The sequence below is a fragment of the Trypanosoma cruzi genome, genomic scaffold (assembly GCF_000209065.1).
Source record: "Trypanosoma cruzi strain CL Brener 1047053516435 genomic scaffold, whole genome shotgun sequence".
NCBI lineage: Eukaryota > Euglenozoa > Kinetoplastea > Trypanosomatida > Trypanosomatidae > Trypanosoma > Trypanosoma cruzi.
The window spans coordinates 86,674-112,847 of record NW_001849438.1 but is presented as its reverse complement, the minus strand read 5'-3'; the positions used below and the strand labels follow the sequence as shown (position 1 = coordinate 112,847).

Sequence of the window (26,174 nt, the reverse complement as noted above, 5' to 3'; positions counted from 1 at the left end):
AAGCAAGTAGAGGTAAAAAAGGGGGGTCGACAAATGTCGCAGCAAAACACACGCACACACACAATTAATCACAAAAAAATATCAAAATTGGAGACAAAACAAAAAGCAATATCAACACAGATACTCTCGCATCATTCCACAGTACTCGGCGTCAATAAGAAGATCCACCAAAGGCGTACAATGCTGCGCCGCGTTGGCGGATGCCTCTAGATGCCGCCGCCATCCTGCGTAGCAGAGTTCCCTCATTTTGCATGAATTCTTCCCGCCGCTCCAGCACAGGGTCTATTTTTTGTGTCCTCCTCGAAACCCTCCATCCGTCCCGTTTCGATATGATAGTTTGTAACGGAAACCCACGATGCCCTTCACCACCCAACGCGTGGTGCTGCTCAAAGCCCCAATGGCCTACATGGAGCACAACCGCCTGAACCACGATGCGCTGAAATGCCGTTGCCTCATCGCATGCAAGAAGAGTGCGCTGCAGGTGTTCTGCGCAAATAAGCTCCACGGAGGCAACATACCCTTCACTTGGGAAAAGCACCGCCATGACCGAGAAGAGTGTCCCTCCTCCTTTCTTCAAAGCCAACTCTCAGACAGGGGCGGGAAAAGTTTAAAAAGACAATTTACACACGCACCACGATGGGAAGCAATATGCCGTCACATTTCCCCGCTACCCACTTTTTCCCTCGCATCACCATGGATCCGGGTAAAACGCCAATTACTCCCCCTTTGTCAAGGTGAGTAGACACACACACACAAAAAAAAAAAAAAAACACTCGGAGACAAAACAAAAGGGTGAATAATTCCAATACCGCTGCCACAAAAGCAAAAACAACAACAACAACAACAAAAAAGTTACCTGAGCACAAACAAGCATACCATCCCGCTCATATCCCTTCCGTTTGCGTTTTTTGGTGGCATTTAACGCCTGTTCTTCCATTCCATTGAACGAGATGACAAAAAAAAACAAAAACACAGAGGCCCGATTCTGTCTTCACAGCTGGACACAGAAACAAGAATACCCTGGTTACCAAATTTGCCAAAACAAGCCAAAAAGCAGGAATGTTATCAGTTAAATAAAAACCAAACTCAATTTTCGATTCTTTTTTTTTTTTCTTTTTTTTTTTTGTGTGTGTGTGAATCGCATTCAATCCATTTAAACATATTCCGCAGTGTTTCTCTCCTCACTCCCACCCCACCCACCAGTAAGCAGAAGAATCAGGGAGGCCCAAGAACGTATTGACACTTTCAACCAGACTTGTTTACTCCACCTATGTGCTTCACTGATCTATATAATGACCTTATTCGCGGCAGGGACAAACCCACGCCTTTTTATTCCTTTCCCGTTTGTGTTTGTTTGTTTGTTGCCTCAAGCTACCCATAACTCCGGGCAACACAAATGACTATTTTCTGTATATTTTTGGATAATATATGTTTGTGTACTGGCGGTCCCAAATACAGGACGTATGCAAAATAAATAGAGGCAACAGCCCTGGAAAAAAGCATTCCACCCACAAGTATTTTATTACCAACGAGGAGAAAGCCAGCTCAAGTATCGGATTATTTGGTTGCCTCGTGAACGATGTCCTCTCGCAGGCGCCGCGCAAGTTCCAGTGTCATCTGCTTTTCACTTTCCCGAAGACCGCTCGGTTTCACGCTGGTTTTCCCGCCGCTAACGCTATAATCTTTCAACTCCTTCTCTCTGTTAGCCTTGTTCTGCATCAAGATTTTCTCCCGTTGCTCACGCATGTGCCGTGCCCGTTCCTCCATCTCTTCCAATGTGGGAGGCGGCAAAGCAGTTTTTGGAGTGTCATCAGTTCGCTTGGCTGGTTGTGGGGGCGGCGGCGTGACTGTTTGCAACACTAGGGACTCTAGCTGCTTGAACGATGGTTGAATAGAAGGAAGTGCCTTAAAACCAAATCCTTTACCAGGAGGCGCACACGGCGGCAACGCGGCCTTTACAGGCAATTTTTCCGCCGCAGAGGCCAGAGCGGGAGGTCCTTCCTTTTGCTGCTTGGATTCATCCCCAACTACGGAGGTACTCTTCGCCGAAGAAACATCCGAGCTGGAGGGCGGCACATTTTGCGTCGCACTGATGCCGCGCATCATCGTCTCCTTCCGCACCTCCAGTGCACGGGCCTCCAGCTTCCCAATGACTTGCTCCTTCTCCTCTTTCAACGAGCTGAGTTTTTCCTTTGCGGCCTGCCCAGTGGCTACCCCTCCTGCCTCTGCGGCTCTTCCCGTGGCACCGTCATTCACAGTTTCGCCTTCACGTCGCACGCGAGCCTCTTCCGCCGCAATCGACAAGGCAAGGGCCTCCTGTATTTGCATGTCCTCCAGTTTCATCATTCTGCGTGCGGTCTCCTCATCCTGAAGCGACAGTTTGATAGCCAGGCGGAGCGCCTCCTCCTCGTCCATCGCCGCCTCTTCTTCAACAGACGCTTGAGCTGGAAGGCCCTCCTGCTGGCGTTGCAGCGCGCGAGCGGCAAGAATGTCCAGCTGAATATTCCGCCTCAGCATCATCTTGTGGAAAGAGCAGAAGTCGTCCATGTAAAAGATGTTGTGAAGGAACTGCTCGGCGGGTTGCCGCATTGGGGATTGGCCATTCACACACTTGTACACCACCGCAAGAACGGTCTCCAACGGAACGCCAAGTTCCCCCACAAAAGAGGTGATGAGGTCGTCCGCCAGCTTTCGGAAGGCCAAATGTACCTCCGTCTGCTCCACCTTCATCTCCCCATCATCGCTAAACATAGAACAGTTATCGTCCACAAAGTTGTTAATGGGGGTGCGCCAAAGCGGTGACCGCGTAAACTGCACAATAGATTCGATGATCCAACTGTCGTCTGACATTTCCTTTCGTTTTTGTTTTTTGATTTTCTCTCCTTAAATGTGCAGAAACGGATGAGCGCTCACCCCTTCCCTTCCCCTCTTTTTTCTTTTTTTTCTTTTTTGATTCCTTTTCCTCTCGCTTGCACTTTTCCCTAAAACTTATTATTATTATTATTAGTATTATTACTATTGAGTTGCATAAAAAGTAAAACCGAAGGAAAAAAGAGGACGAGATTCACAGAGGCATGCTGAAGCGCGGCCCAAATTAATCCCACACCCGGTCACAGCTGCCCGTATACACATATCCCTTTTTTTTTTTTCGTTCCTATTCCTCGGCAACTGTGAACATTAATATTAGGCTTAAAGATAATTTAGTCGTCTCCGCGACGAAGCCCACAGCACACACACGTCTCAGCCTCTTCAAGATTTTTTGTCTCGCAGTTCACACACATCCACGACGGAATGCTGCTGCTCCACTCCACACCCTCCAAATCCACTTCTTTTTCTTCTTCCTCTTCCTCCTCGCTTATCACGTCCATCACCACGGCCTCAGGCTCCTCCACTTCTTCCCTCAGAAAATTATTCCCATTGGTGTTACTCGGGATCAAAGTTAACACCGTTTCTGCTGCTGCGGCTGCTAATGACGAAGGAGGGATGGAGGAGGAGTAGGGATTCACCATGCGAGCATCCAAGGTCTCATCCGTACAAGTCTTCTTCTCAACAAGGTGATCTGCGTCGTGCCGTTGCTCATTCGAAGGCTGCCTCAATGTTACTGTGTTTTCACGTGTAGAACAAGGAGATGCGGTTCCTCTTCTTGCCACAGAAGTATTTTCTGCAACATTGCACGTCCGCATGGGTCCATCTGCTGAGGACGTGGGAAGAGGGGTGTTTTCGACAAGAAGCGACTTGATGCCAGTCAGTGAAATCGGAGTTCCCGCCTCGTTGATGATTGACGACAGGTCCGCACCACAGTTACTGCACTGCTCCTGCTTCGTAAGCGCAGTTATACGGAAGCACGAAGAGCAAGTAGTGTGTGTATGCAACCCTTCCATTACGCGTTTGCCACCGCACTCCAAACAAGAGGGAACGGAATAGCTGTTCAACACACCACAACCTTGGCATCGCCAGCGACTGGGCAAGCACAAGCTTCGCTCAGTGCGCTCGGAAGAACAGAGAGGACACTGAGTGCGCTCCGGCAAATCACCTCCGGAGGCCACTGCCGCGTCACACACGTCACAAATCCATATGATTTCCTCCATATTGTACTCGCGTGGGCTGCCACACGCCTCGCATCGGCGAGCCTGCCTCTCATTCTCAGTTGAGCCACATGCACCACAACGCCACTTATCAGATGATAGTCGTCCACGGCAACGGTAGCAACTCCTCCGGGACGCATGATTTGGGGCACAACATGCTTCGCAATTGATAACCTCTTGCGTGGTTTTCTCCGCACCACACGAAAAGCACCTGCTATGAGAGGCTTGTTGGCATTTCGTACCACACTTTGCACACTCCCAGTGATGCGGATGCGCAGAGCCACAGCGAACACAAAAGAGGTCTTTGCTATTATTCCCAAACCTGCATAAAAAACATCGCCACGGTTTAGCAGGTGGCGCCGCACCACAACCCATACAGTTCGCCCGCTCGTCACGATTTGTACTGCAGCAAGAGTCACAAAGCCAATACCCAAATGGAATTTCACGCGGGACGCCGCAACATGAAATTTCCGTAACATCCACCATCTTTCGGCAGTAGGGGCACCGCCACTGGCCTGTATCTCCAACAAAGGAAAAAACGGAAACAGTTTCCATCGCATCACTAGTCGCAGCAGACGCAACCCGTATTCCTTGCTGCTCGTCACGTTGTACAACTCCTGCTCCCTGTGGCTTTGCATTGTGGCATTTCTCACAGGTTTGCCTTGACGCATCTTCATTCTGATGGGCACATGAGAGACATGTCCATCCAGTCTGCACCGTCCCCTCTCTTTGTGCCGAAACATTTCCAGAATTCGCGACGACTTTTGGCTTCAGGCAAATATCACAAAACCCCGCATTGCGCCGCTGCAAAACTTGGCATTCGTCGCACCACCAACTACCGTCCTCGTTCGCAGCAATTTCCTGGATTTGCACTTCTCTCGTAGAGCTGATTCTCTCAGGTGATGGATTCGACTCCTGCTGGCCTTCGTTATTTAAACACTTCTGGGAATCGTCTTCCCCTGGCTCCGGCGGCCGAGATGTGTTTGATCGCATATCCTCATTTTCTCCTGTCCCCTTATCAACAATTGGAGAAGACTCCGCCGTCGCGAGCTCTGAAAAAGCATCATCCCCACCACCTTTGCGCTTACCTTCTTCGGTTTCACTGGGCAATTTTTTTGCCACTTTATCCACACCACCAACCAACCGTTCCTGGAGCCTCTTGACGCTCACCATCATCCCTAAAGGCGTCATGCAGAAGAAACACATCTCCCATTGCACGTCATTCCGCTGATGGCACGTCGGACACAAAACAGTAGAGTCAGACACCTGCCTTGAACGAGAAGCAAGGCAATTATGACACTCCGTAAAGAAGATCGAGTTTTTATCGTACTTGCAGTAGGAACAGGTCCAAAGGTGAGGACGCTCATGGTAGCAAGTTGCACACTTTGTTGAGCCCCGAGAATTGATGCAATGGCACGATGGGCAATACCATTCCCGCACACCGGAAAAACGAATGCCACAGCCCTCACAAAAAAATTTATTGCGACTTAATACGCCGTGGGCTTCGGAACGGTTAATGAAACCGCATGAATGACAAGCCCACGTCGCAGGGAATAATGGGATGTGACGTGCAGGAGGCGAGGTGTGTTTAAAGGAGTCTATATCTCGTTGTTTGCAACGTCTACACAATTTCCTACCGACAAAATTGTAAGTTCGGCAACCGCTGCACATCCACTCAAGTGTGGATTCCCTCACAGGCTCAGCACCCTCCTTGATCAACTTCGTATGCATTGACTTACGAATATAGGAGTACTTAGAGACATGCTGATTTCCCCGACGGGAGCTTTTGATTGGGAGGGCACTCCGCTGCAATGTCGTTTCACCACCTTCCTCTAAAAACATGTCAGTTGCTAGTGTGACCTCTCCATTTCTCGTTCCGCTTTCCTCTTCCGTTACGGGCACCGCTGGGGCGGTGGAAGGAACAGTGGATGTAGAAGAAGTCATGCATTTTGGCCTCGGCAATGGGCCTGGTGCTGTCGGTGTCGCCACTGGGGAAGCCTCCTGTACAAGAAGTCGGGCGAGTAGTTCCTCGTCAACCAAGTCTTCTTCCAGCACTGGAATGCCCGGCGTGAAAAACAAAGACGCAGTCCGCATTTTCCCTTCCGCCGTGGGGAAAAGGCGCCATGGGATAACCAACAACCGACGCATCGTATTCTGTCCGACCCACTGTGTCAGTTTGGGTGAGTGCGTATGCAAATAAAAAAGCAAAAAAAAAGAAAGGTGGGGAGGAAATGGAAACAAGAATACATAAAAACATTTATAAAGAAAAAACCCACAATATATATAATAAATAAAACAAGATGCAACAAGACGCTGATTCTTCCTGCACCGATAATTCCCGCCGCAGCGTTTATGCAATTAAATGATGTGTAAAAAGGAAATACAGGGCAAAAACAACAACAACAACAACAACAAGACATGGGAGAGATTTTGAAAAAAAAAAACCACCGTGTAATGGGTCTTGTATCTTCTCGTCACAGCATTCCCTCCTCCTCTTCTCTTTTCTTCAGCCCCTTTTCTCCTTTTTCTCTTTTTTCTTTTGTTATTTCTTCTCTGTCTCCTATTGTTTAGCTGCCTCCAGAAAAATATGTGAATATGGGCAAAGTAAGCCATAACGGTAGTCGCGTTCAAATCTTTACAGGCTTACGCACAACGGCACGACGTGGCGCCACCGCCACGGTTTTTGCCGCGCCGCATTTGTGGCATTCCTGGCGGTTTTTAAAATTCTTCGAAAAACACTTCCCGCAGGTCCAGTCGTCGGACTTCTTGTCCCATACGTTTACTTGGCCCTCGGCAACAGCGCCATCAGACTCCGGCTGGAACCCTTCCTTCTCAAAATGCGGTGCGGAGGCATCATCAGACCAGGATGTCGCGCCGGACTCTGACGAGGGGCGGCCACATTGCCAGCAACTGCTGCGGGTGCGGAAGTTGCTCGCCTGACAGTGCCGGCAAAACCAATTGTTGTGGCCAACCGCCATGTCCGGTGAGGCCGACACAGACGATGCACCAGCGGGTGCGTCGACCTCAGATGTGCCTCGAGATGCGCCGCATTGATAGCAAGTGGTTCGGGACGCAAAGTTCATACCGTGGCACTCAACACAGCTCCAGTCCTGGGGGCGTGGCATGTTTCTTCTGCCGCCACCAGCAAAAGCCGAACCCCTTGCGTGCGTTGAAAATTGAACATCGCGAGGGTCTTTTGGTTCCGTTACGGGACGCGGCTCACCGCACTGACGACAGCTGTGGTCATAAATGCTCGTCGCCGCCTTACAGCTGGAACACATCCACGATACGGGGATGATGATACGACAGTTGAAGCATCTTGATCGACTCAAGTGATTCATTGCTCCGCAGTGGCAGCATTCCCACTCGGCGGGTGCGATGTGTTTACCGCAACTGGTGCAACTCTCTTCGTCACCGGCGTTAATCGTGCCACAACTGGCCTCACGGCACATCCAATCAAAACCGGGTGGTCCTGGCGGAATGCCTGTTGGCAATGATCGCTTTGGTTTCCTGGAAATGCGTGAGTGGGCTGTTTCTATGGGAGAAGGAGTAAATGGCTTCACCTCAGGAACGCTGGGAAAGTTTCGCAAGGTGGCTGATGGCGCTTGTTTCAGGCTCATGGGCAGAGCCGAGGCACCAGCGGCCTCATCACCAAACTGTTCATCCGCCTCCCTGGCCGAAATGCTGTCAAATCGCTCCTGTTCCTCACGGAGCCGCTGGGACCGCTCCTGTTGAATCCGAAGTGCCTCTGCTTCAGTCATTGTCATGGGAGCCATATCGTACCCGCAAAATCCGCAGCGGCTGTTGTCGTCCAGGTCATCAACACGATTATTCTTCTCGCACGCAGCACACATCCAGAATCCGTTACTGTTTTCAGCAGATGCGGTGCATTTATGACATGTTTTTACTCCCTTGTGGTTGCGTGCCCCGCACTCCACGCACACCCACCCCCTGAGGTTGGGTTTCTCGGCTCCACACGCCTCACACTCGGTGGCGCTTGGGGCATTCACATGACGGCATCCCTCCTTGACGCACATCCAGACCCGACTTGCCCGCTGCGCCCAGGACTGAAGGAGCAAAGGCGACTGTGTTGCAAAACCAAAACGAGACATGCAACAAGTCGTCTCGTACATGACCTGCTTGTCGTGTGACGCGATAGGGGCCACCACTGCCCCACCGCCAAGATGATGCCAGCGGAAAATAGACACAAAGACCGCTTTCGGTCCACACATAAAACGCTTCATCCCCTTTTATTTATAGTTTCTCTTTTGCTTTTCTTCTCAGCACAACCGCCGCCGACAGTCTTATTTCCTACCCTCTTCTCTCCTGCCTAGATGAATAATGCCTTGGCTGCAGGTGTGGCCTAAAGAAAAAGCAAAATAAAAACAAACAACAAAGACAACAACCACCAAATAAAAAGAAAAAAAAAACATAATAACTGCGCTGCGGGGGCATAAGACCAACCCGCCAAAATGGGTATTATCGGCAGGCAAATGAAATGTTCATTGTGGGGCCAAAGTGCGTTATTTGTCATAATTCCGCGCCTTCATCCCAGCTAACCGCCCGGCACTTTTTTTTTCTTTTTTTGCCTATTTCCTCCTCCCTCCTCTCCCTGCTTCCCTAAACAATAAGAAAAAAAAAAAAAGATAACCGGCTGCGACGCTTTTTCCCTTCCTCTTTTTTATTTTTTTTATTTTTTTGTTTTGGTTTTCTTTTTACCTTGGTGTGTAGATGAATGTGCGGAACGTCCCTTTCATCCAATAATTTGTCTCGTAGGAGGAAAGTGAGAGAAGAACGGAGGAGAAAAGGTTCCTCGTTTCTTCTCATCTGCCCTCAATTTCCCTTTTTAAAACTCCTTTGATTTGCACCTGCATCCACGCCGCGAGAGCTCCGCTTATTTTCTTATCTTACCATCATTATTGCTCCCTCAAAACACACATAAACAGTCATAAACACGCACAAAAAGACACGGATCATCTCGCTTCTTTTCCTTCGATTTCTGAAAACGGTGAGGCTCAGATCTTATTCCAGGCGACAATGTCCATGGACTGCACTTCTTCCTCAAACGACATGATCAATTCCTCCAAATCATCACTGGAGACCTTGTCGTCCTCAATGACGATAAGCTGCTGCAGCTTCTTCACGCCGAATGCCACAGGCACCAGCTTGTGGTCGCCCCACAGCAGGCCGTCGCGCTTAACGGCGTGCAGCTTATCCGCCAGCGCCTGCAAATCCACGGTGTCGTCCCACGGCTTGACGTCAAACAGAATGGAGGATTTGGCGATAACCTCCTTCTTTGCCTTCTTGGCGTCAGCGTCCTTCTTCTTCTTGGCCTCAAGAGCAGCTGTCTCCTCCTCCGTCGCTTCCCCGAAAAGGTCAATGTCTTCGTCTTCAGCAGCAGCGGCCTTCTTTGAGGAGGATGTGGTGCCCTTGAGGATCTGTTCGCGCTCCGCTTGATAGTACGAAGCCATACGTGCGGCCCACTCAGCCACAGCAGTGCACGAGCCGAACATCTCAGCGAATATCTTCGCGTCTTCCTGGCTGGGGCAGTAGCCCGAGACGTATGGCTGGGAGCTGAGGCGGCCGTTAAGTTCCTTCAGGGTGGTCATGGCGTCCTTCACTTCCTTGATTAATTTGCGTTTAAATAGCTGGTGTGTATCTGGGCCAATGGAGATGTGTTGCGCGACCAATTAAAAAAAAAAAGAGAATCACAAACAACAAAAAATAAAATAAAACCAACGATGAGGAAACAACTTCATGGGTAAAGCAGTCAAAGCACATCCAATCAAGCGGAAAAAACAACAACAGAAAATAACATCAGTAAAAGCCGCAACAGCAGCGACAGCAACAACTCGCTGTGCACCAGAGTCCAGCCATATCATGACACCCAAACCTCATTGTGGTCTTTTGCGCCCCATGCGCTTTATTAAAGAAACTCCCCACCTACTTCTCATATGGAAGCAGAGTGCAGGCAAATATCGGCAGACACAATCCCCAAGGCATCGAAGAGAATGGCTTCCATGTCTTCTTCTAAAACATTGATGTCACATCCTTTGCATGAACGCATGCCAAAGCTTGTCCTGGGTGGGGTTCCATGCAGGGGAGGCGTATGCTGTGCCGCTGAGCCTTTCTCACGCTGTATACAGCAACGCGGTGGCCAAACGCTGGGGCTTTCATAGGCAATATAATGCAAACCCAATAATTCTGCCAGTTCCTGATACATGGCATAGCGGAAACCGTGCGGAAATAGCTCCACAACCACACTTCCTGGCGACATGGACATTATATTCACCATTCCTGCACCATGGGCGGCAATAAAAATCGAACTATTATGCATGAAGGAGGCCTGATGGTGATACTCCATCGAAATAAACGTCTGCAACATTACTGACACTCCACGCGGCTCTAAACGAGCCTGAAGCTTCTTCTGCCAGTGCAACTCGTCAAAATGTCGTTCATTTAAACGACGGTGCAGCAACAGACTATGATCACCCGTACGGGAAGGAACTTTATAGTAATGTAGGAGGCAACGCCGAAAGAGACTCGCTTGTGCGCGCGTCCGAAACCAGCGAAAGCGTTCCCATCGCGTAATAATCCACAAGCCACTCGTACTTCTCTCTGATACCATAGAGGCCGGCGTATATGTCGTAGGCACAGTCCCCTCATCGCGAGGACAGAAAAAGCCGCCATAGGACATTGCCATCTTGTAAGATACTTCCTTTATGAGCAGTGCGCCACTCCCGGAAGCGCCAGCAGGGGGAACAAAGTCGATGCCCCAAGAACCCATCAGTTCAATAAACGGAGAGTCGCCACGAAAAACAGCGTGAAACCATCCCAGAATGACTTTTTGGAAAGCCTCATCCAGCTTTGGAGCGGGGTACGACGTGCAGACGTTACCGTACAGAACTGTCAATTGCACGCGAAGCCGTTTGGCCGCACTTTCGCCTTGCGATGCCCGTTGGCAGGGTGTTGAACAGGGCGCAAAGTAATCCATCAAAAACGTCATCAGATGCGGCGCATCCTTCGTGGTATGTCCCATACGGCAAATGTCAGAGGAGAGGTAGTGAAACTGCAGTGTTTCGTTGCGTTGCAAAAAGTGCTGACAAGGCGGCAGTGACCTGGGCGATGGTTTGGTGCGAGTTGGCGTCACAACAACAAAGCGGTCACGCACCTTCTGAAAGCATCCTTTGTATGTTCGTACGGTTCCAATTCCACCCGGCTGTACGTCGGGGTTTTCTGCCTCCTCCGGCACATCCTTCCACCTCCATCCGCGGACGCAGTACGGCAGCACCAATTCCTCCAGCACGGCAGCCTCCCCACATGTGTGGAAAAAAACAAAAAGAAGAAAAAACAAATAAATTAAGGGCCGCCACACGAAGGGAGTTCGTCATGCAGCCCTCCCCTCTCACTCTCTTCCCTACTCGCCGGTGACGCAACCTACAAGAGAGAAGGAAGGGAAAAGTGAAAGTGAAACCCACAGACACATATATATACATATATACATATATATATATATATGCAAATTGTCGTTGTTTTTGGCAACTTCAAGTTTATTTTTGACGATGAAAGCAAGAAGAAAGGACGCCCAAAATAATAACACAAGTCCACCAATAATAATAACGGAAAGAAAGAAAAAAACACGCAAATGCATGAACATAGGGCACAACTGCCGTTATTCCTCAACCCCACCACACAAAATGTATATCAGGGACTCTCTCGCACCCGAGAGAATTAACTGCGGCAGCTCCTTGTAAATCATCCCCGGCGAGAAATGAACTTTTACTTCGTCCAAGGAGCACACCAAAAAAATGTGTTCAAGCGAGACGTATTTGAGCAAATCCCGGGTGCCAAGAGTACTTTTAATGACCTCGGCCCGCTCCAATGCTACTGCCAATTCCTTGGGTATCGGGCAAAAACTCACGAGTCCGCTGGAGCTTTGACGGAGCACGCCCACCCCCAGAGAAGTCGCCACTCGATAGGACAGCCTCCATTTCTTTACCAAGCGCAGCCGCAAGTGCAACATGGACCCAGTTGTAAAATTCTTCCGGTGTGGCGTTTGCCACAAAAGAGTTCCAATCCGCGTAAAGAGCATAATTATGAACGCCAGCACTACGCTTTAGAGCTCGCGTGGCGTCTTCGCCATGAGAATCCTCGCACCTTGCATTCCGCCTTATCCAATCGTACGTTATCCGAGACACAAACTCGCAGCCATCGGTGTTCCACTTTTTGCTAGGCCCCAGTCGCGTCAAAAGTTCCGTAAAATTGGAACTGGGCCCCGCGGTGCTACCTGAAGCTGTTGACGATGCAGAATTCTTCATACTATCACTGGAAGATGTCCTACCAGTAGCGGAAAAATTGCTGGGATTTCTGACGGCAGCCGCAATGAAATTACGCTCACTCTCAAGATAACTCAGGTGCGCCTTTGGAATCTCATCCGGTTCTTGCAGTAACTTGGAGTAAAACTCCGCAGTGTTTCCAAATCCATCCAGAGCCCCGGCAACTGGCCGTGTGAGTAGTCCCACCGCACCGGTTGCGATGCCCGTGCAAAATCCAGTAAAACCGGTCGCTCGCGCGCCACTCAAGGGACGAGAGAGCGCACCTTCAATGCCGTCAAGCAGTCCTTGCGCCATGCCCAACAAGACTCCACTGCGATTCATGGGGTCACTAATTCGCGCATCCTCTCCCCTCGTTTCAAGCCATTCATTGTCCCACGAGAGAGTCGCTGCCGTCCGGCTGCCGACGCGGGAAAGAAGACCAACCGTGTGCAAAGCTGAGGAGGTGGTTGCAAGAAGAAATTCGCGGGCCCCCTTCGCAGGGTTCATATCCGCCACCTCAACAACAAATGAATGGACTCCTCTTTGGAATCCGCTTATTAGTGCGAGGGGGTTGCCCAGAATCTCAAGGGAACCAATGATCTTGTAGAACTGAAGCATAAGCTGATTCCTATACGAGGGCCATAACAATGATAGCAATGCACTATACGGTGAGCTTCCACGCTGACTCACATCCCGCCTCTCCACCTCACTGATGCTCAAAGGGGCCCGCTCCACGGATGGTATAAACCGACTGCCAAGGGTGATACCCGAAAAAGGATCAAACTTCCCATCGCTACGGCGTGTGATGGTGAGATCCAAATCAATGCGTGAAATATTCAATTGTGTGATGTGGCAGTTATAAACAGGGATCTCCTCAAACGAGGAGGGTGACGCTAGATGGTCAACATGGCTATGACAATCCTCTTCCAGCTCTTGCATGGTGCGAGTGGATACGGTTTGCTGTGTCGTTTCCAATATACAGATGCCAGCCTGACGCAAAATAAAAAGAAATGAATCGACCAGTTTCACCGTCACTGGTGCCACATCGACACGAAGGTGCTGAAGCGGAAGCAACACATCCTTTACCGACGCACAACCCACATTCACAACCGTGGATTCACCCGGAACAAGAGCGTGCACATTTACCGATAAGGAGGGCTTTTCAACCTTGTCATTCGATGTACTACGACGAGCCTCTCCGCTGTTTAAGCCGATGATGACCGGGTGGGCTGGTCGAGGGTTTGTGCAGTCAATAAACGCTAAACGTCCAACATCGAGATGGCCAAAATAATGCTTTTCATTGACAGAAAGAGCACTGTAGATCCCAAGGGCTTGAATGAGGACAATGTCAAGTTCCCGGCACTTGAGCGCTGCAAGTACCTCAGCATTCGCGGAGTCCTCTGGAGTGATAACTCGGCCCAATTGAAGTTGATTTCTCGTCACCAGTACCGCCAGTGGTGATTTTAGTAACGTGTTCTCATCCTTTGGGACACATATAGACGCGATGTACAGTGAAAGCGAGCGAATAAACATCTCCACATGAATGATGTACCGGGATTGAAATAAAAGCCTGCTTTCAAGTGAACGGTCTGTTGTAACAGAGACGTAGTAGCGCTGCAATCTGTAGTCATAAGTACATAATACAAACATCCCTTGAGATGCCCTTACGGCCTCGTGTGTCGCGGCGGCTTTTGACAAATCAATGACGCACTGCTGAGGAGGCTTCTTCTCGTCAAACAAAGTAATTCGCATGACATGGACGGTATCCCCACTATCAAGGCATGTTACACCGTCCGTAAAGGGCTGGATGATGTAGGCGCAAAGAAATTGCGTTGGGGCTGAGGAAGACTTTCTTACGTGTTCATATTGTAGCAACCGCTCAGTGCGATTTTCAACAACTACCGGAACTTTCGCATCCAAAAAAAAATCGACGTAAAAGATTCCATTCCTTCGCCAAGGCGTAATGCTAAGACACGCAAAATGTTCACATGTCGGGGAATCTCCTGCCATAATCGGGATCCGCATGCTTGTAAAGACGGCCACACCCGCCTTGACAACGGATGATGACAACACCGATTCTCCCGTTTCTGCCGTCTTCTCACGCATCCGATGCCTCATGACGATAGACACGTTGGTGCCAACAAGGGTAACCAGTTTAAACGGCTCGGACCACATAAAGAGTTCTTCCTCATTTCTGCCATAACGCACCTGTATCAGTGGATCGGACGCAGATGACAAAGAAAAGGTGGTCCACTCCTTTTTTGAATGCGGTTCAATGACCACAGACTCCGTCATTCCCACGGGGCACACCGTTAAGGGAAGGACGCCACATTGATTGCGGAAAACCCACATGGGCTCCAGACGAACCACAGGCGTGGGGGCAAACATTTTTTTAATCCCGCCCGACCGCTGTGCCCTAAATATGCGAACCACGTCCCCATCCACGCTCTGAAGTATACCCGAAACGGTTGGGGCGTTGCAAGTAAACTGTTGAGAAGACTTCGCCGTGAAACCACCCGCCACAACACGCACCGAGACAGCGGTGTCAGGTCGCGGGAGCTGCTCTCGAATAATTGGAAGTGTCAGAGGCAACTCACTCCCCGAGCAGAGACCCACCTCAGCATTCTGCCCCAAAATCAGTGCATTCGACCCGTCGTACACTCGCACGGGGAAAGACAATGCATTCACCAAAATGGCTGCTGCACGCACAATAAATTTACTGTGCGCCGCTCGCTCCACCAAAAGAGCGGCCATTCTTCCACCAACTGGGTCTTTCATGACGACTGTCGTTGTTCCCGTGAAAGTGAGAGGCAGCGGCTCGGCGGAACACAACCGCACACCCTCCGCAAACTCACATGTTAACTCCATCATGAGCGTTTCTCCCTCATGGCCCTGGGAAACGTAGTTAAACTCTTCTTCTCCACGCAAAAAAGTCAACTTACGCACCGCCGCATCCACAAATGAAGATGATACCATCGTCACCGCAAGCGCCATCCCTGTCTCATTAAAGACAGCCACCATCGGGCAGACACGCAATTCCACTTCATAACGGGGCAAAAGGTGTGACGTGCGAGGTTCATTCTCCAATGCAATCCTCCGAGTGAGCACCAACAGAACCCTCATCTTTTCTTTGTTTTTCTCCCCCGCTTCAGCCCGGCCCTCATCATCATCATGTCCCTTTGAGAGAGTTAAAGGGAGCATGAGCGTGTCATCGTCTTCCATGTATGCACGCCTCGGAGCGACAACAGCAGCGTCGCTCAGACTACTTGCCAGCGTGCCATTCTGTTCAGGTGATAAAAGTGTAAATGCATTGATCAATGTTTCTAATGTGACAAGCGCATTCCTCGTCCTCAGCTGCCATTCCCCAACAGACAGCAAAAATGGATGACGGAGACACGGAAGGGTTGCGTAACACGTTTCCTTTGGCTTGACCGTGCACGGGTCAAAGGGAGTTCCGGGCAGGCATACAGCAAGTGTGGCAAGCTCATTCTTGATTTCGACAGAGGTGGTGATGTCGACAATGCGACCAATCTCATCCAGGCGCATCACGATGTCCAGGGCACCAAGAGAGGGTCCAAGAAGTGGAAAGCGGCACGTGGCCCCGCGCTGCAGTGCTGACAAGTCCACCTCGGCACCGGACATGCTAAGATTCCCATCACACTCGTCCATGTCTTCCTTATTATCAGCAATAATGCGAAATCGGGTTTGATTGTAATGGAAAATGCTTGCCTTCACAAGTTTTCCAGGAGGCAGACGACAGAAAGGAGCTCTTTCCCCAGTATTCTTCTTGTTGACCTTCATCACCGCTAAAAGAAGAAGTGGGATGCCGGTACAGTTGCGAAACGAGTAGGCCCCAGTGCGTTGCAAGTCAAAACGAAAGCGGAGAAGACGCAACGCCGTCACCAACGGGAGCGTCACAGATAATTCTGGACAAGTCAGAGCTCCTTGGAGAGAGAACCCACCGCCGGCATACCGGGCGTACTCCACTGCCACCTCAGGTGATACGAGAAGCAAATCACGTGAAGGCTGCAACTGCGGGTAGTCCGTAACATGCACCGTTGTAGACGCCGTCCAAGTCATGCGATTAAAACTACGCGTTCCTTTTGCCATGAGGGCAGAACTACTAAGAACAATTGACACCTCAGGTCTGTAGAAGTCATTCGTCAAAATGAGTTCCATACACGCTGCTGATGCACCAAACTCAATCAATGGTGCCACTTCTCCGTCACGCGACCACAACAATGAAGGTTCAGCATGAGGGGAATACGTCATGCTGCCGGAAAAAGTTTTTCCGCCCTTTCCAAGCTTCCCATTCTCGTCCCTATTCTCTCCCGATTCCCGGGTTGTTGTCATTTCCATGGTGGATGCAATGTGATTCAAGCCTTGTTGTAGCTGGTCAAGAGTGTCATACAGAAGTCGGAGGTTCCCCAGCGAAAGCGTAAAACTTATATTCGGAAATATTGCTCGCACCACGGTCATGCCGGCATTTGTGTGGTCCTCTTTCAATTTATGGTGCTTTACGTAAACCATCAGGCCTGCTGGGTTCTTTGTGATGGGGCCACTGTCACACAAGATTGACACATTCGACAGTGCCACCTCACCAGACTCATCTATGAAATCTCTTACCCCTCGGTTGCCCTCGTAGCAGTTCTTCTCCAGCTTGTACCGTGCATACGCCTCACCGGAGACCTCAATCGATTGATGTACGGACCAAAGACATAGTGCAACATCAATCGAGGCATCGATCACCACCTCAAGATTATACCAACGTACGGTATTCAACGGTACAATAGCGGTAGGGGTATCCAGTGAATTCACTGAATACCCAAGGGAATTCGCTGTAGGCATTTCAGTGGGCGCCAAAAAGAGTGAACGCGCACCCAAATCGACGTAGTCAGTCAGTTTTCCCCGTTCCGTAAAAAACGGAACACCTTCAACTATAACTGTCAGGCCTGGATCCACAACAATAGGCGGTTTCAACGTGCCATCGGGAGTCACAAAAATCGACACAAAAACCTTTGCATGATTAATGCCTTTCACAGTTATTTTATTATGCGGATTGCTTTCAATGGCCCCCTTTGAAAATCGAAGACATGATCCACTTTTTCCACCCAGTGTGAGGTCATTGCTCAGAAAACAATCACTTGTGATAATGATAACACGATCATTGGGGTCTCTAACAGAGCTGTGACTCCACGAAGATCCAGAATCTCCCATATGACGGGATGAAAACAACGATGCCGTCATACTCCTAATGCGATGAACTCCGGATGCAACGTGTAAAAGAACGTGCTCGTTTAGAGTGCTGAGAAGCTTTGGTGAAACGGTAAGTTTGACGGCATGGGCGCGGAAAATGACACTTACAAGACGCCTAGGTAGTTGTTCATGCCGTAACGCATATCCACCCTCGCCTTGTTCTTTTTCCTCATCCGTGTGAGATGATGAGGGGAGAAACGCCTTTCTCTCGCCCGATGAAATCTTTTTACAGAAGTATAAGGCCCACTGGGACGGCTCATCCAGCACTCCGTTCGGGGATTTTGCGCTGACAAATTCCTTCTGGAGGGTTGCGTCCACAGTGCTGGTGACGGATTGAATCTGGGCAAGTGTCGTCTCATTCCCACCGGTGCGGCTTCGCTCATAGACGATGTGACGGAAACTGACGCCAAAAAGAACGGCAGGCCTTTCTACCAATTCTTCTTCATCCGACTGGGAGGCACAAACATTCAACGAAACCAATGGAACATTAAAGACAAGCCTGTCGCAAAATAGTGGCGTTGCGGGTAAATCGATCGTGGGAGAAGGGCCAACGTCAACGTTGCGGTACACCGTAGAAAAAACAGAAAGCAGCGGCAGGAACGCCTGCGCCACTGCCTCTGCACAACACTGCAAAGTATCCCCAAGAGGGATAAAGGCCTCAATGCCACTGAGACGTATCATGACGGAAGAAGACTGCGTCACAAGGCCATTCTCCACAAAGCAAGAAAAGCAAATATTTTTCACAAAGGGCGGCAGCCGACCCTCTGGGCGGCGATAGCGTATGATACCTTTTTCCGTTTCAAACGTTACACGATTCTCCACTGTGCTCGCCTTTTGCTTTAAAATCACGACGGGAAACACAATTTCCATCCTGCCGGCCGTTTCTCCAGAAGCAGGGTGTTCTCGAGATAGAAAAAAGCACACACGTACATCTGTAAGAGTTGCCATCACGGTCTGCTGAAACCCATCCTCATGTTTCTTTGAGAATGTGACGTTCTGCAAAACATAAAGGTAAAGCGCCTCCGCACTATTCCAAAGACGCGCGTAAAACAACACGTCGTAGTTATTTATAATAAATGGATTTGCTCGAATGCTCACTTCTCCTACTCCGAGAGACAGCTCAATGGCTGAAATAGACACAAATATATGATGACTATCCGTTTCTCGCAACAAGAGATCCCCAATAAAAATATTGTACGGAATGTAAGTGTCAATACCTGCAGTGCTTCCATCTTTCCAGCCTAAACGTGACTCCACATTTCGAGCTTCCAGTAACGCCGTATTCTCCATCATCAACAAAAAATGAGCAACACGAATAATCAACACTGTTTGTTTTTCATTCTGGGAAACCGGAATTTCAGCTGTATCGGCGTCACCCTCGTTATTGCCCCAACTGTTGCTCGTGCTGTGTTTGCCTTCAACCACAAAGAGCCCTTCACGATGCATAAGACCAATAACGTTATGCATGCGAAGAACAAAATCCACCGTGTGCGGCCGCAGTGAGATGATGATCCCATTCGACTCCAGGCAAATCCGGCGTTCCGTTTGGGTGTCGCTCACGTCCACTTGAAGCCCGGCGTCATCGGCGTCACGCAAACGTCGAGAGGGTTGCTGCTTTTCATGCGCCAACGTCGCGCTCCCGCGGCGATACAACACAACAACGCCATTCCCGTCAAGAAGCTCAAATGCCCCTTGTATAGAAAGCCGCGCCCGCATGGTTATCTCATCATGCGGGAAAAGGGACGCGGAGAGTGCCACAACTTCAAGGAAGCGAATTTCCGCGAGAATGGCGGCAGCGGCGGCGGCACTTTTGGTAAGGCCATTGCCGCTTGCACCTTTTTCACCGTCTGCACATGCATCCGCTGTCGCATTGACGTGACCGCTCTCCGTCAATCGAACGGAAACCCGTGGCAGAGTGACCGAGACGGAAGAAGTCGCACAAACAGGCGCATGAGCTAACTTGACGGGCGGGACGTAATATGGCGGCACATCTTCAGAAGGCGCTTGCAATAGCAGCGCACGCAGTGCATCCCGCACATGAAGTGCAGAAAATGAAAGAGAGGCATCATCCTCCGTTTGAATGTGAACAAGCTTACAAAAAGAAGGCACCGATTGGGGGTCATTCAGTGATGAGGGCGAAACAAAGTTAAACGTGGAGCGCACGTGCGCACGATCATCGGGTGTGACAGACACTGTTGACTTCCACTCAGTAAATAAGCTCTGCGGTATGGGGATCTGAGCACGTACCACAGTGTTCGGTAACCGTAACGGGTAAAGCTGCTGACAGGAGAGGAACGCTCCATATACATTCACAGTGTAGACGTTAGAGAAACAGTTCATGCACTCCATTACTCCTAAAGGTTTGTCGCTAACAGTCGTTTCGACACACTCATTTGTCAACTTTACACCTTCCACAGTAAGATACCAGCGTGGTGCTGGTGTTGCTTCCGACGTGGAAAAAAGCACCCGGAGGTCCTTCACGGAAATATCCATCACGGTCACAAACGTCATGGGCGTTGCCTTTACGGAAGTTGAAGCCCCCAAAAGCAAACTGTAGGCATCCGCCTCGTCCGACGCAAAGCGTAATAAACGCATCATAAAATTCACATCCGCAACTAGCCTCGGCGACTGAAGAGTGACTTCTACTCTATTGGGGTAAAAAACCTGTGGCTTCTCTTCATAAGACGTATGGAAATCGTATTCCTTCCAATTCTCGTGCGATTCTGTGAAAATGACGTGAAGAAAAGGCCTTGACGCAGTGGTGTGCGTTTTTTCTTCACTCATTTCTCCCCATTCCAGGATGTTCGCCTGCGGTGCGTGATTGAGATAAGGAGTAAAAGAGATGGGATCATCCAAAGAAAACTCCGCTATTTTGTTTCCATCACACTCATGAAGCTGCGCGCTCACGGAGCGTATTGAGAGTTCTGCCAGAGGCTCTTCCCACGGCAGCTCCAGTTGTACATGGATCTGGTGAACCGTCACTTCCAGCGTCAATGGCTTCGATTTCGACTCGCCCTGGACTTTAGAGGAACCGTTTGTCAACGCTGCCCATGCCGCCGAAGAGACGTCGAGCAGCAGCATGCCCATGAGCGTCGTCCACGAACACCTGGCAGTGGAAAAGTGTACACCGTTCAGCAGCACATTGGTTGTCATGGCCAACATGGTGTTGTTCATACCCTCCAGTAATCTCAACGTGGTGATGCATCCACTCTCCAGTTCAAGCATCCGCTTCTTTTGACTTGTGTGTGACTCTCGTGTGATGCCATGCTGCTGCTGTTGCCATTGAGGGACTTCACGTCTCATAACGCGGCGATTGGGGCTGATATCATCTATAGTCAGCGCATTGATATGGATCATCTGCGTCACTGCATCTTCGCTTTCACCACCGTCAAACAAATAAACCTGAAACTGAGCACGCATGACGAAAATATCAGGTTCCTTAATGAGAACAAAGCGCACCGAGGCAATGGTGACAAGCAACGAGAGTGTTGGTGGTGGTGACGATGATCCGGTCCCGGACACCAGCCTCCCACCCCCCACTGTCGGCATTGTCATTTCATCAGACTCCTGCATCCCATCGGCCAAGGGAGACGCGTTAAAAATGTTGGCAGAAAATACCCATAGAAAAGCATTCAGCATGGGCATGGTGAGTTTGACATCCATCGCCGCCTCCGCCGGCACTTCCTTCGCCTTGTCATCGCGGTCCGACGGACCAATCAACACGTGAACTGCCATGTCTTCACTTCCACCCTTGACATACTCGTACCCACTCTTTTCTGCGTTTGGCACCAGCCGTGTGTAATTCTCAAAAATTAATGACACCTGCGTGATGAATGGTAGCAACACGCCTTCGGACCCTCCCGGGGAGAATTGGGAAATGCCAAACAGCTTCAATTGCCCCCGGAGCGACGGAGGCGCTTCGACCGCAATTCGGCTGCCGTGGCGGCTGTTTCCATTGTCTCCTGGAGTCTCCGCCAAGAGGGAAACCCCATCAACAAAAAGGTAGCAGTAAGTCTTGCTGTCCAGCCAGTCCACCTCCCGGGTGGCGTCCGTTGCAAGAAGCAGCTCCAACGCTTTCACTTCACCCGAAATGACAACCGAGCCGGGGGCAACTTTCGCAGCACTCGCTGATGTTGACTTGTGTGATATTTCCTGAGGGGCCTTCGGCGTATCGGGCAAGCCACACCTGCAGTCATCAGAGCCAAATAGATTCAACAGACTCACAACGGTGGGGTCGCGCCGCACCGAGAGCAGCCGCATCCAGTACGCGTAAAACACACCCACTCTGCCACCCCTCATGCAAAACGACACGCGAGTTTGCCCACCAACGCCACCGCCCGCGACGGTCGTGCTCTCCACGGTACACGTGAAGGAAGGGGCCTCTACGCTTCCCAGAAGGCCGGTGCTGGACGCAAGAAGCGTAAATGTTTTCACACCCTCCGCGTCCTCCGCAATGTACTCCACCCTATCAAGAGAACCCTGTAGTTTTAAATTTTGACCACCACACGAGCTATCAGCACGGAGTAACAATTCGTTCAGGTGCACGGCAACACACTCCTCCGTCTGGTGAAACTGAAAGCAAAGGCTCAACCGTTTTATACTCATCTCTATGACCTGGCCAGTGTTTGCGGCAGAGCCTGACAAAACGGTCACGCCTGGATTTTCCTCCAGGCTGGGACGCGTCAACAAATCGGAGGACGGAGTAGTTTGCCATGAGGCACAGGACATCAGCAACAGTTCCACACAATCAACAAGAGACTGACAGACCCGTATGTCCAGCACCTCGGCTTCCACAGAAGCCAGCAAGGTGGTAGTGCTATACATGACTCTCAGACCTTCAAGCACAAATACGTGTTGGCCCGAAGGGGCCGTGACATGTACATCCGGTAGGCAAATCAAGCTGTTGTAACCGTTCATAACGGAGTATGTCATATCTAGTACAAACGCATCTTTTGACGGAAGAGATCCGAATGAAGATGCCTCTTCATAGCCTGAGTTTTCCACCCCCGGCAGTTCCACTTCCACAACGTCCTCGTTGTTCGTGTTACGCAAAGTTGCATGTGCAAAGTCAATACGTAAAACCAAACGGTGCAACAGTGGCGATGTGGCTTCAGCAGCAGACGGCGCGGTCCTTTCTCTGTGGTCCACTCCTCGTGCGAAAGCTGACTGGTGGAGCAGTCGGAGGAAACTGCGGCATCGGGCTCCTGGAAACGTCATGATGGTGCCTCCAACAGAAAGCGCATTGTTTGACTCCAGGCACCACTTCCCATTGTTGTTCATAACTTCACAAAGAAGAGATTCTCCAACATCTCCCTGTGAAACCTCAAAAAATTCCATGTGGTTATTAATGAGTCCAAGCACGCTGGGGGCAATTGCCAACTTGGCACGCGTACTCACCTCAGCACTCAACTGCTCAGCGGATGCCACGTCCACCCTTACGTAGGATAACACCAAAATGTCACCAATGCCCTCGCAGTAAAGTCGCACTGGTTCTTCTTCACCCACAAAGAAATGCAAGCCCACAATGGGAGGAGGCTCTCGTATGAGCCGATGCTGATCATTCTGCCCCTCTTTCTTCTCGCTTACAGTGGATAGATGAATGTCGGGGGCGTGAACAACCAGCTTCCTCTCGTTCCCGTATGCACTAAACAAAGGTACGGTAAGAAAAACTTCAGCAAAGTTAATATCCATTGTAGGCAAAGATGATAAGCGGCTGTGCGAATTGGGCACTTCACAGGGAGAGCTGAATTCCTGCTTCGTGTATTCTGGCAGCACTGCCAGAAAATGTTGAACACCGGCCATCCACCACTGCAATTCACACCATGGCTGAAGAGTTAGAGAGGTGCTGGTGATAAAAGCACTTAACATGGAATGCGTTTCATTGACACTGATGGACAACCAAGGCTCACGCACAAAATTTCTATCACCGACGTCCTTTCCCCTCTTTTTCCCTTCACACACCTCACGTGTGTATAGTACAGCGGATGGCAAGGATCCGGTAAAGCCCACAGAAGCACTTTCAACGGACAGGCTGAATCCAACAAGCTGTTCTTGTGGAGTTGAAGTTAAAGTGTATTTAAAAACCACAGAATTGAGGCGGGCATTTAGATTTTGCTGCAGATTCTCCAGGTATGAGAGAAGAGGCTTCTTTTCAGTCAGGTCGCTCCTCCAGGCGTGTGGCTCAAACTCCACATCTACCTGTGGAAACTGCGCGTCAATGAGAACGGGTTTCGTAGACGCCATGGTAGCTGTTGATGGCGAACACGAAGATAATGATGATTTCATAGAATTTCCCACCACATGTCTTGTCGCAATGTACTGAAGAAAATTGTAACCAAATTCCCATTCCGCCTCAAATCCACCTGCCACACCTTCAGTTTCATTTGCCTCACTCACGGTGGCGCTTTCATGGACCTTCCCCTGCCTAAGCCGCCACCACCACCACCACCGGCTGCCAGCTGATTCAACGCTCTGTTTTTTTATCTCCCTTCGCTTCTTTACATCCTCAATGTACAACTTTTGTTGCCTCATGGATTGCCGTTCCCTACTCAGATCAGCATACGCCAGGCACCGCAAAAACACAATTTGCTCCACTGTAAGGATTTCCTCCAGAGTATCCAGATTATCCTTTTCGTCCGATGTAAGGGGTGGAAGCCACTCCACCCCCTGGCATCTCTTCCATAACGCACAATACTCCCTTCGACGTTTGCCAAAGAGAACAACACCTTCAATGAAACGCTGATGTCCTTTTGTTTTGTTTTTGGATCTTCTGACGTCGTCCATGACGCAACAAAGGGCAAATTTCCAGCGTCGCTGCGTCCACTTTAGGTTCTCCTCGTTACCTTTGGCAAGGAAGTGAAGGTGTTGCCTGTAGTTCAACCCCAGTAAACCATTTTTGAGTGAATCATTGATGATGGCTAAAAACCCAATTACTCCAAAAGATGCTCGAAGCCGGATGGGAGCAGTTGTTTTCACAGAAATCACAGATTGCTCCGCGGCATCCAACTCAATATCTGCGCTCTCTTTGCCTCCTGATAATTGGAGGCACATTGTGAGATCCTCCACCTCAACGATATCCATCTCCCTCTGCCACTTTGACGATTCATCGCCCGGAGTCTCCGCCTCCTCAGCGTGCTGTTTTTCTATTGCATGGACTGAAACCCGCAGCCCGGTCATCACCAATTTCTTGCGGTAGGGCATTGACAGGTCCATGACAAAACGATCCTCCCACTCCTCATCCGTTGCGGTGACGCACATGTAATCCAACGATACGCGAAGCGCACATTTAAAACACGGAGCGAGACCGTGATAGCTCACAACGTAGTTCAAGGATACATCGCGCATCACGACATGGATATTTCTTTTGATTGTCTCGATGAGTTTCTCAACGTAAGAGAGATTTTTTTTTGTCCCACCTCCGGTGTCGGATTTAAGAGCGGCGCCCGTCGCAACTGCATGGCCTTCCGTTCGACCGTCTAATCTTCCCAATTCAAACATATGCAACTGTTTTTGCTTCACCACCATAACGCGGGCGGCATCCTCATCGGCGTTGTGTGGCCTTCCACGCAAAAGGCCAAAGAGAATCTCCACCCCATGAACCTCCACACTGATTGGCTCGCGATCAATGGCAGACCACGGAACACTGATCGTCAACTTCTTCACTAGTCCCTTGACAACTGTGAAGGGCGTCATGAGTGCCTGCGCCACCGCCTTTGCGGCATCACCGCCCGCCGCCTCCTCGTGGCCTCCGCCCTCCTGCCGACCCTGAAAGAGGAAAAGAATGATCTGGTCAATGATGTTCGTTCGCAGCTCCAGATCACGCAGTACCAAGTCACCGGACCAAAGGGAGACACGCAGTTGCTCCTCATTGAGATCACAGATAAAGCGATTGAGATATGTTGCCAGAAGGACAGAAAGTTGCTTTTCCAACATGCTACGCAATAATACACACTAACCCTGCAGCAAACGATATCTCTCCTTCTCCTTTCTTCGCCTCGTACTCCACACGGAAATAACAGAACAACAACAAAAAAAAAATGAACAGGGAGAGGGACACACGGTCAACGGAGGAATTCAAACAGAATAAATACCCCCGAATTAGGAACGTCTCTCTCTTTCCCTCCCCTGTTCCTCGTCACCTCCGGGGGTCGAGTATCACTGCAACGTTTATTTGTCTCTCTGTGTGTATGACTATTTATTCCTAGACAATACAAAGCTGAGAGAAAGGGACGCAAAGGGGATGGGGAACGCCCTCCACCTTTCACTGTCACGTGGGAGTTTTTCCCCGTCAGAAGGAACAAAAGCACAGAAGAAGAGTACATGATAAAAATGAAAAGGGCAAAAGAATTCAACAGAAAAGAGTAATCACTTTAACCACGGTCCGCTTCCTGCTCAAAAAAAAGAAAAAAAAAAAGAGGTGACACTTGTTATATACATGATTCATTTAGCGGCTAATAATAATACACAATTATTCATCCTCATCTTCTCTTTCCAATTTCCGTTCTCCTTCCATCGTAAT

The 26,174-nt window shown here is 49.9% G+C and overlaps 7 protein-coding genes across 7 annotated transcripts, besides 13 other annotated features; all 7 read right to left on the bottom strand.

The window, feature by feature from the left end:
- Nucleotides 1-8,530: part of a sequence feature (areas merged during assembly that could not be assigned to a particular haplotype. This can correspond to areas where the two haplotypes were merged or to regions with more than two copies in the genome that were merged during assembly.) that runs on past the window's edge.
- Nucleotides 152-544, bottom strand: Tc00.1047053509733.134 (hypothetical protein, conserved; the record flags this gene model as incomplete). The annotated part of the gene is made up of 1 exon (XM_813588.1): nucleotides 152-544. The coding sequence occupies one exon, from the start codon at nucleotides 542-544 to the stop codon at nucleotides 152-154; it is 393 nt and encodes a 130-aa protein (XP_818681.1).
- Nucleotides 817-847: a microsatellite.
- Nucleotides 1,098-1,125: a microsatellite.
- Nucleotides 1,558-2,850, bottom strand: Tc00.1047053509733.130 (hypothetical protein, conserved; the record flags this gene model as incomplete). Its single annotated transcript, XM_813581.1, has 1 exon — nucleotides 1,558-2,850. One exon carries the CDS (start codon nucleotides 2,848-2,850, stop codon nucleotides 1,558-1,560), a length of 1,293 nt encoding a protein of 430 aa, XP_818674.1.
- Nucleotides 2,989-3,020: a microsatellite.
- Tc00.1047053509733.120 (hypothetical protein, conserved) lies at nucleotides 3,201-6,233 on the bottom strand (the record flags this gene model as incomplete). Its single annotated transcript, XM_813580.1, has 1 exon — nucleotides 3,201-6,233. One exon carries the CDS (start codon nucleotides 6,231-6,233, stop codon nucleotides 3,201-3,203), a length of 3,033 nt encoding a protein of 1,010 aa, XP_818673.1.
- Nucleotides 6,474-6,500: a microsatellite.
- Nucleotides 6,568-6,647: a sequence feature (GA-rich).
- Tc00.1047053509733.110 (hypothetical protein, conserved) lies at nucleotides 6,713-8,329 on the bottom strand (the record flags this gene model as incomplete). Its single annotated transcript, XM_813579.1, has 1 exon — nucleotides 6,713-8,329. The coding sequence occupies one exon, from the start codon at nucleotides 8,327-8,329 to the stop codon at nucleotides 6,713-6,715; it is 1,617 nt and encodes a 538-aa protein (XP_818672.1).
- Nucleotides 8,462-8,517: a microsatellite.
- Nucleotides 8,531-8,557: a sequence feature (areas merged during assembly that could not be assigned to a particular haplotype. This can correspond to areas where the two haplotypes were merged or to regions with more than two copies in the genome that were merged during assembly.).
- Nucleotides 8,558-17,434: a sequence feature (areas merged during assembly that could not be assigned to a particular haplotype. This can correspond to areas where the two haplotypes were merged or to regions with more than two copies in the genome that were merged during assembly.).
- Nucleotides 8,749-8,802: a sequence feature (A-rich).
- On the bottom strand, nucleotides 9,101-9,694 carry Tc00.1047053509733.100 (translation elongation factor 1-beta, putative; the record flags this gene model as incomplete). The annotated part of the gene is made up of 1 exon (XM_813578.1): nucleotides 9,101-9,694. The coding sequence occupies one exon, from the start codon at nucleotides 9,692-9,694 to the stop codon at nucleotides 9,101-9,103; it is 594 nt and encodes a 197-aa protein (XP_818671.1).
- Nucleotides 9,880-9,937: a microsatellite.
- On the bottom strand, nucleotides 10,036-11,124 carry Tc00.1047053509733.95 (uncharacterized protein; the record flags this gene model as incomplete). The annotated part of the gene is made up of 1 exon (XM_813589.1): nucleotides 10,036-11,124. The coding sequence occupies one exon, from the start codon at nucleotides 11,122-11,124 to the stop codon at nucleotides 10,036-10,038; it is 1,089 nt and encodes a 362-aa protein (XP_818682.1).
- Nucleotides 11,570-11,603: a microsatellite.
- Tc00.1047053509733.90 (hypothetical protein, conserved) lies at nucleotides 11,945-25,588 on the bottom strand (the record flags this gene model as incomplete). Its single annotated transcript, XM_813577.1, has 1 exon — nucleotides 11,945-25,588. The coding sequence occupies one exon, from the start codon at nucleotides 25,586-25,588 to the stop codon at nucleotides 11,945-11,947; it is 13,644 nt and encodes a 4,547-aa protein (XP_818670.1).
- Nucleotides 17,435-26,174: part of a sequence feature (heterozygous, non-Esmeraldo-like haplotype) that runs on past the window's edge.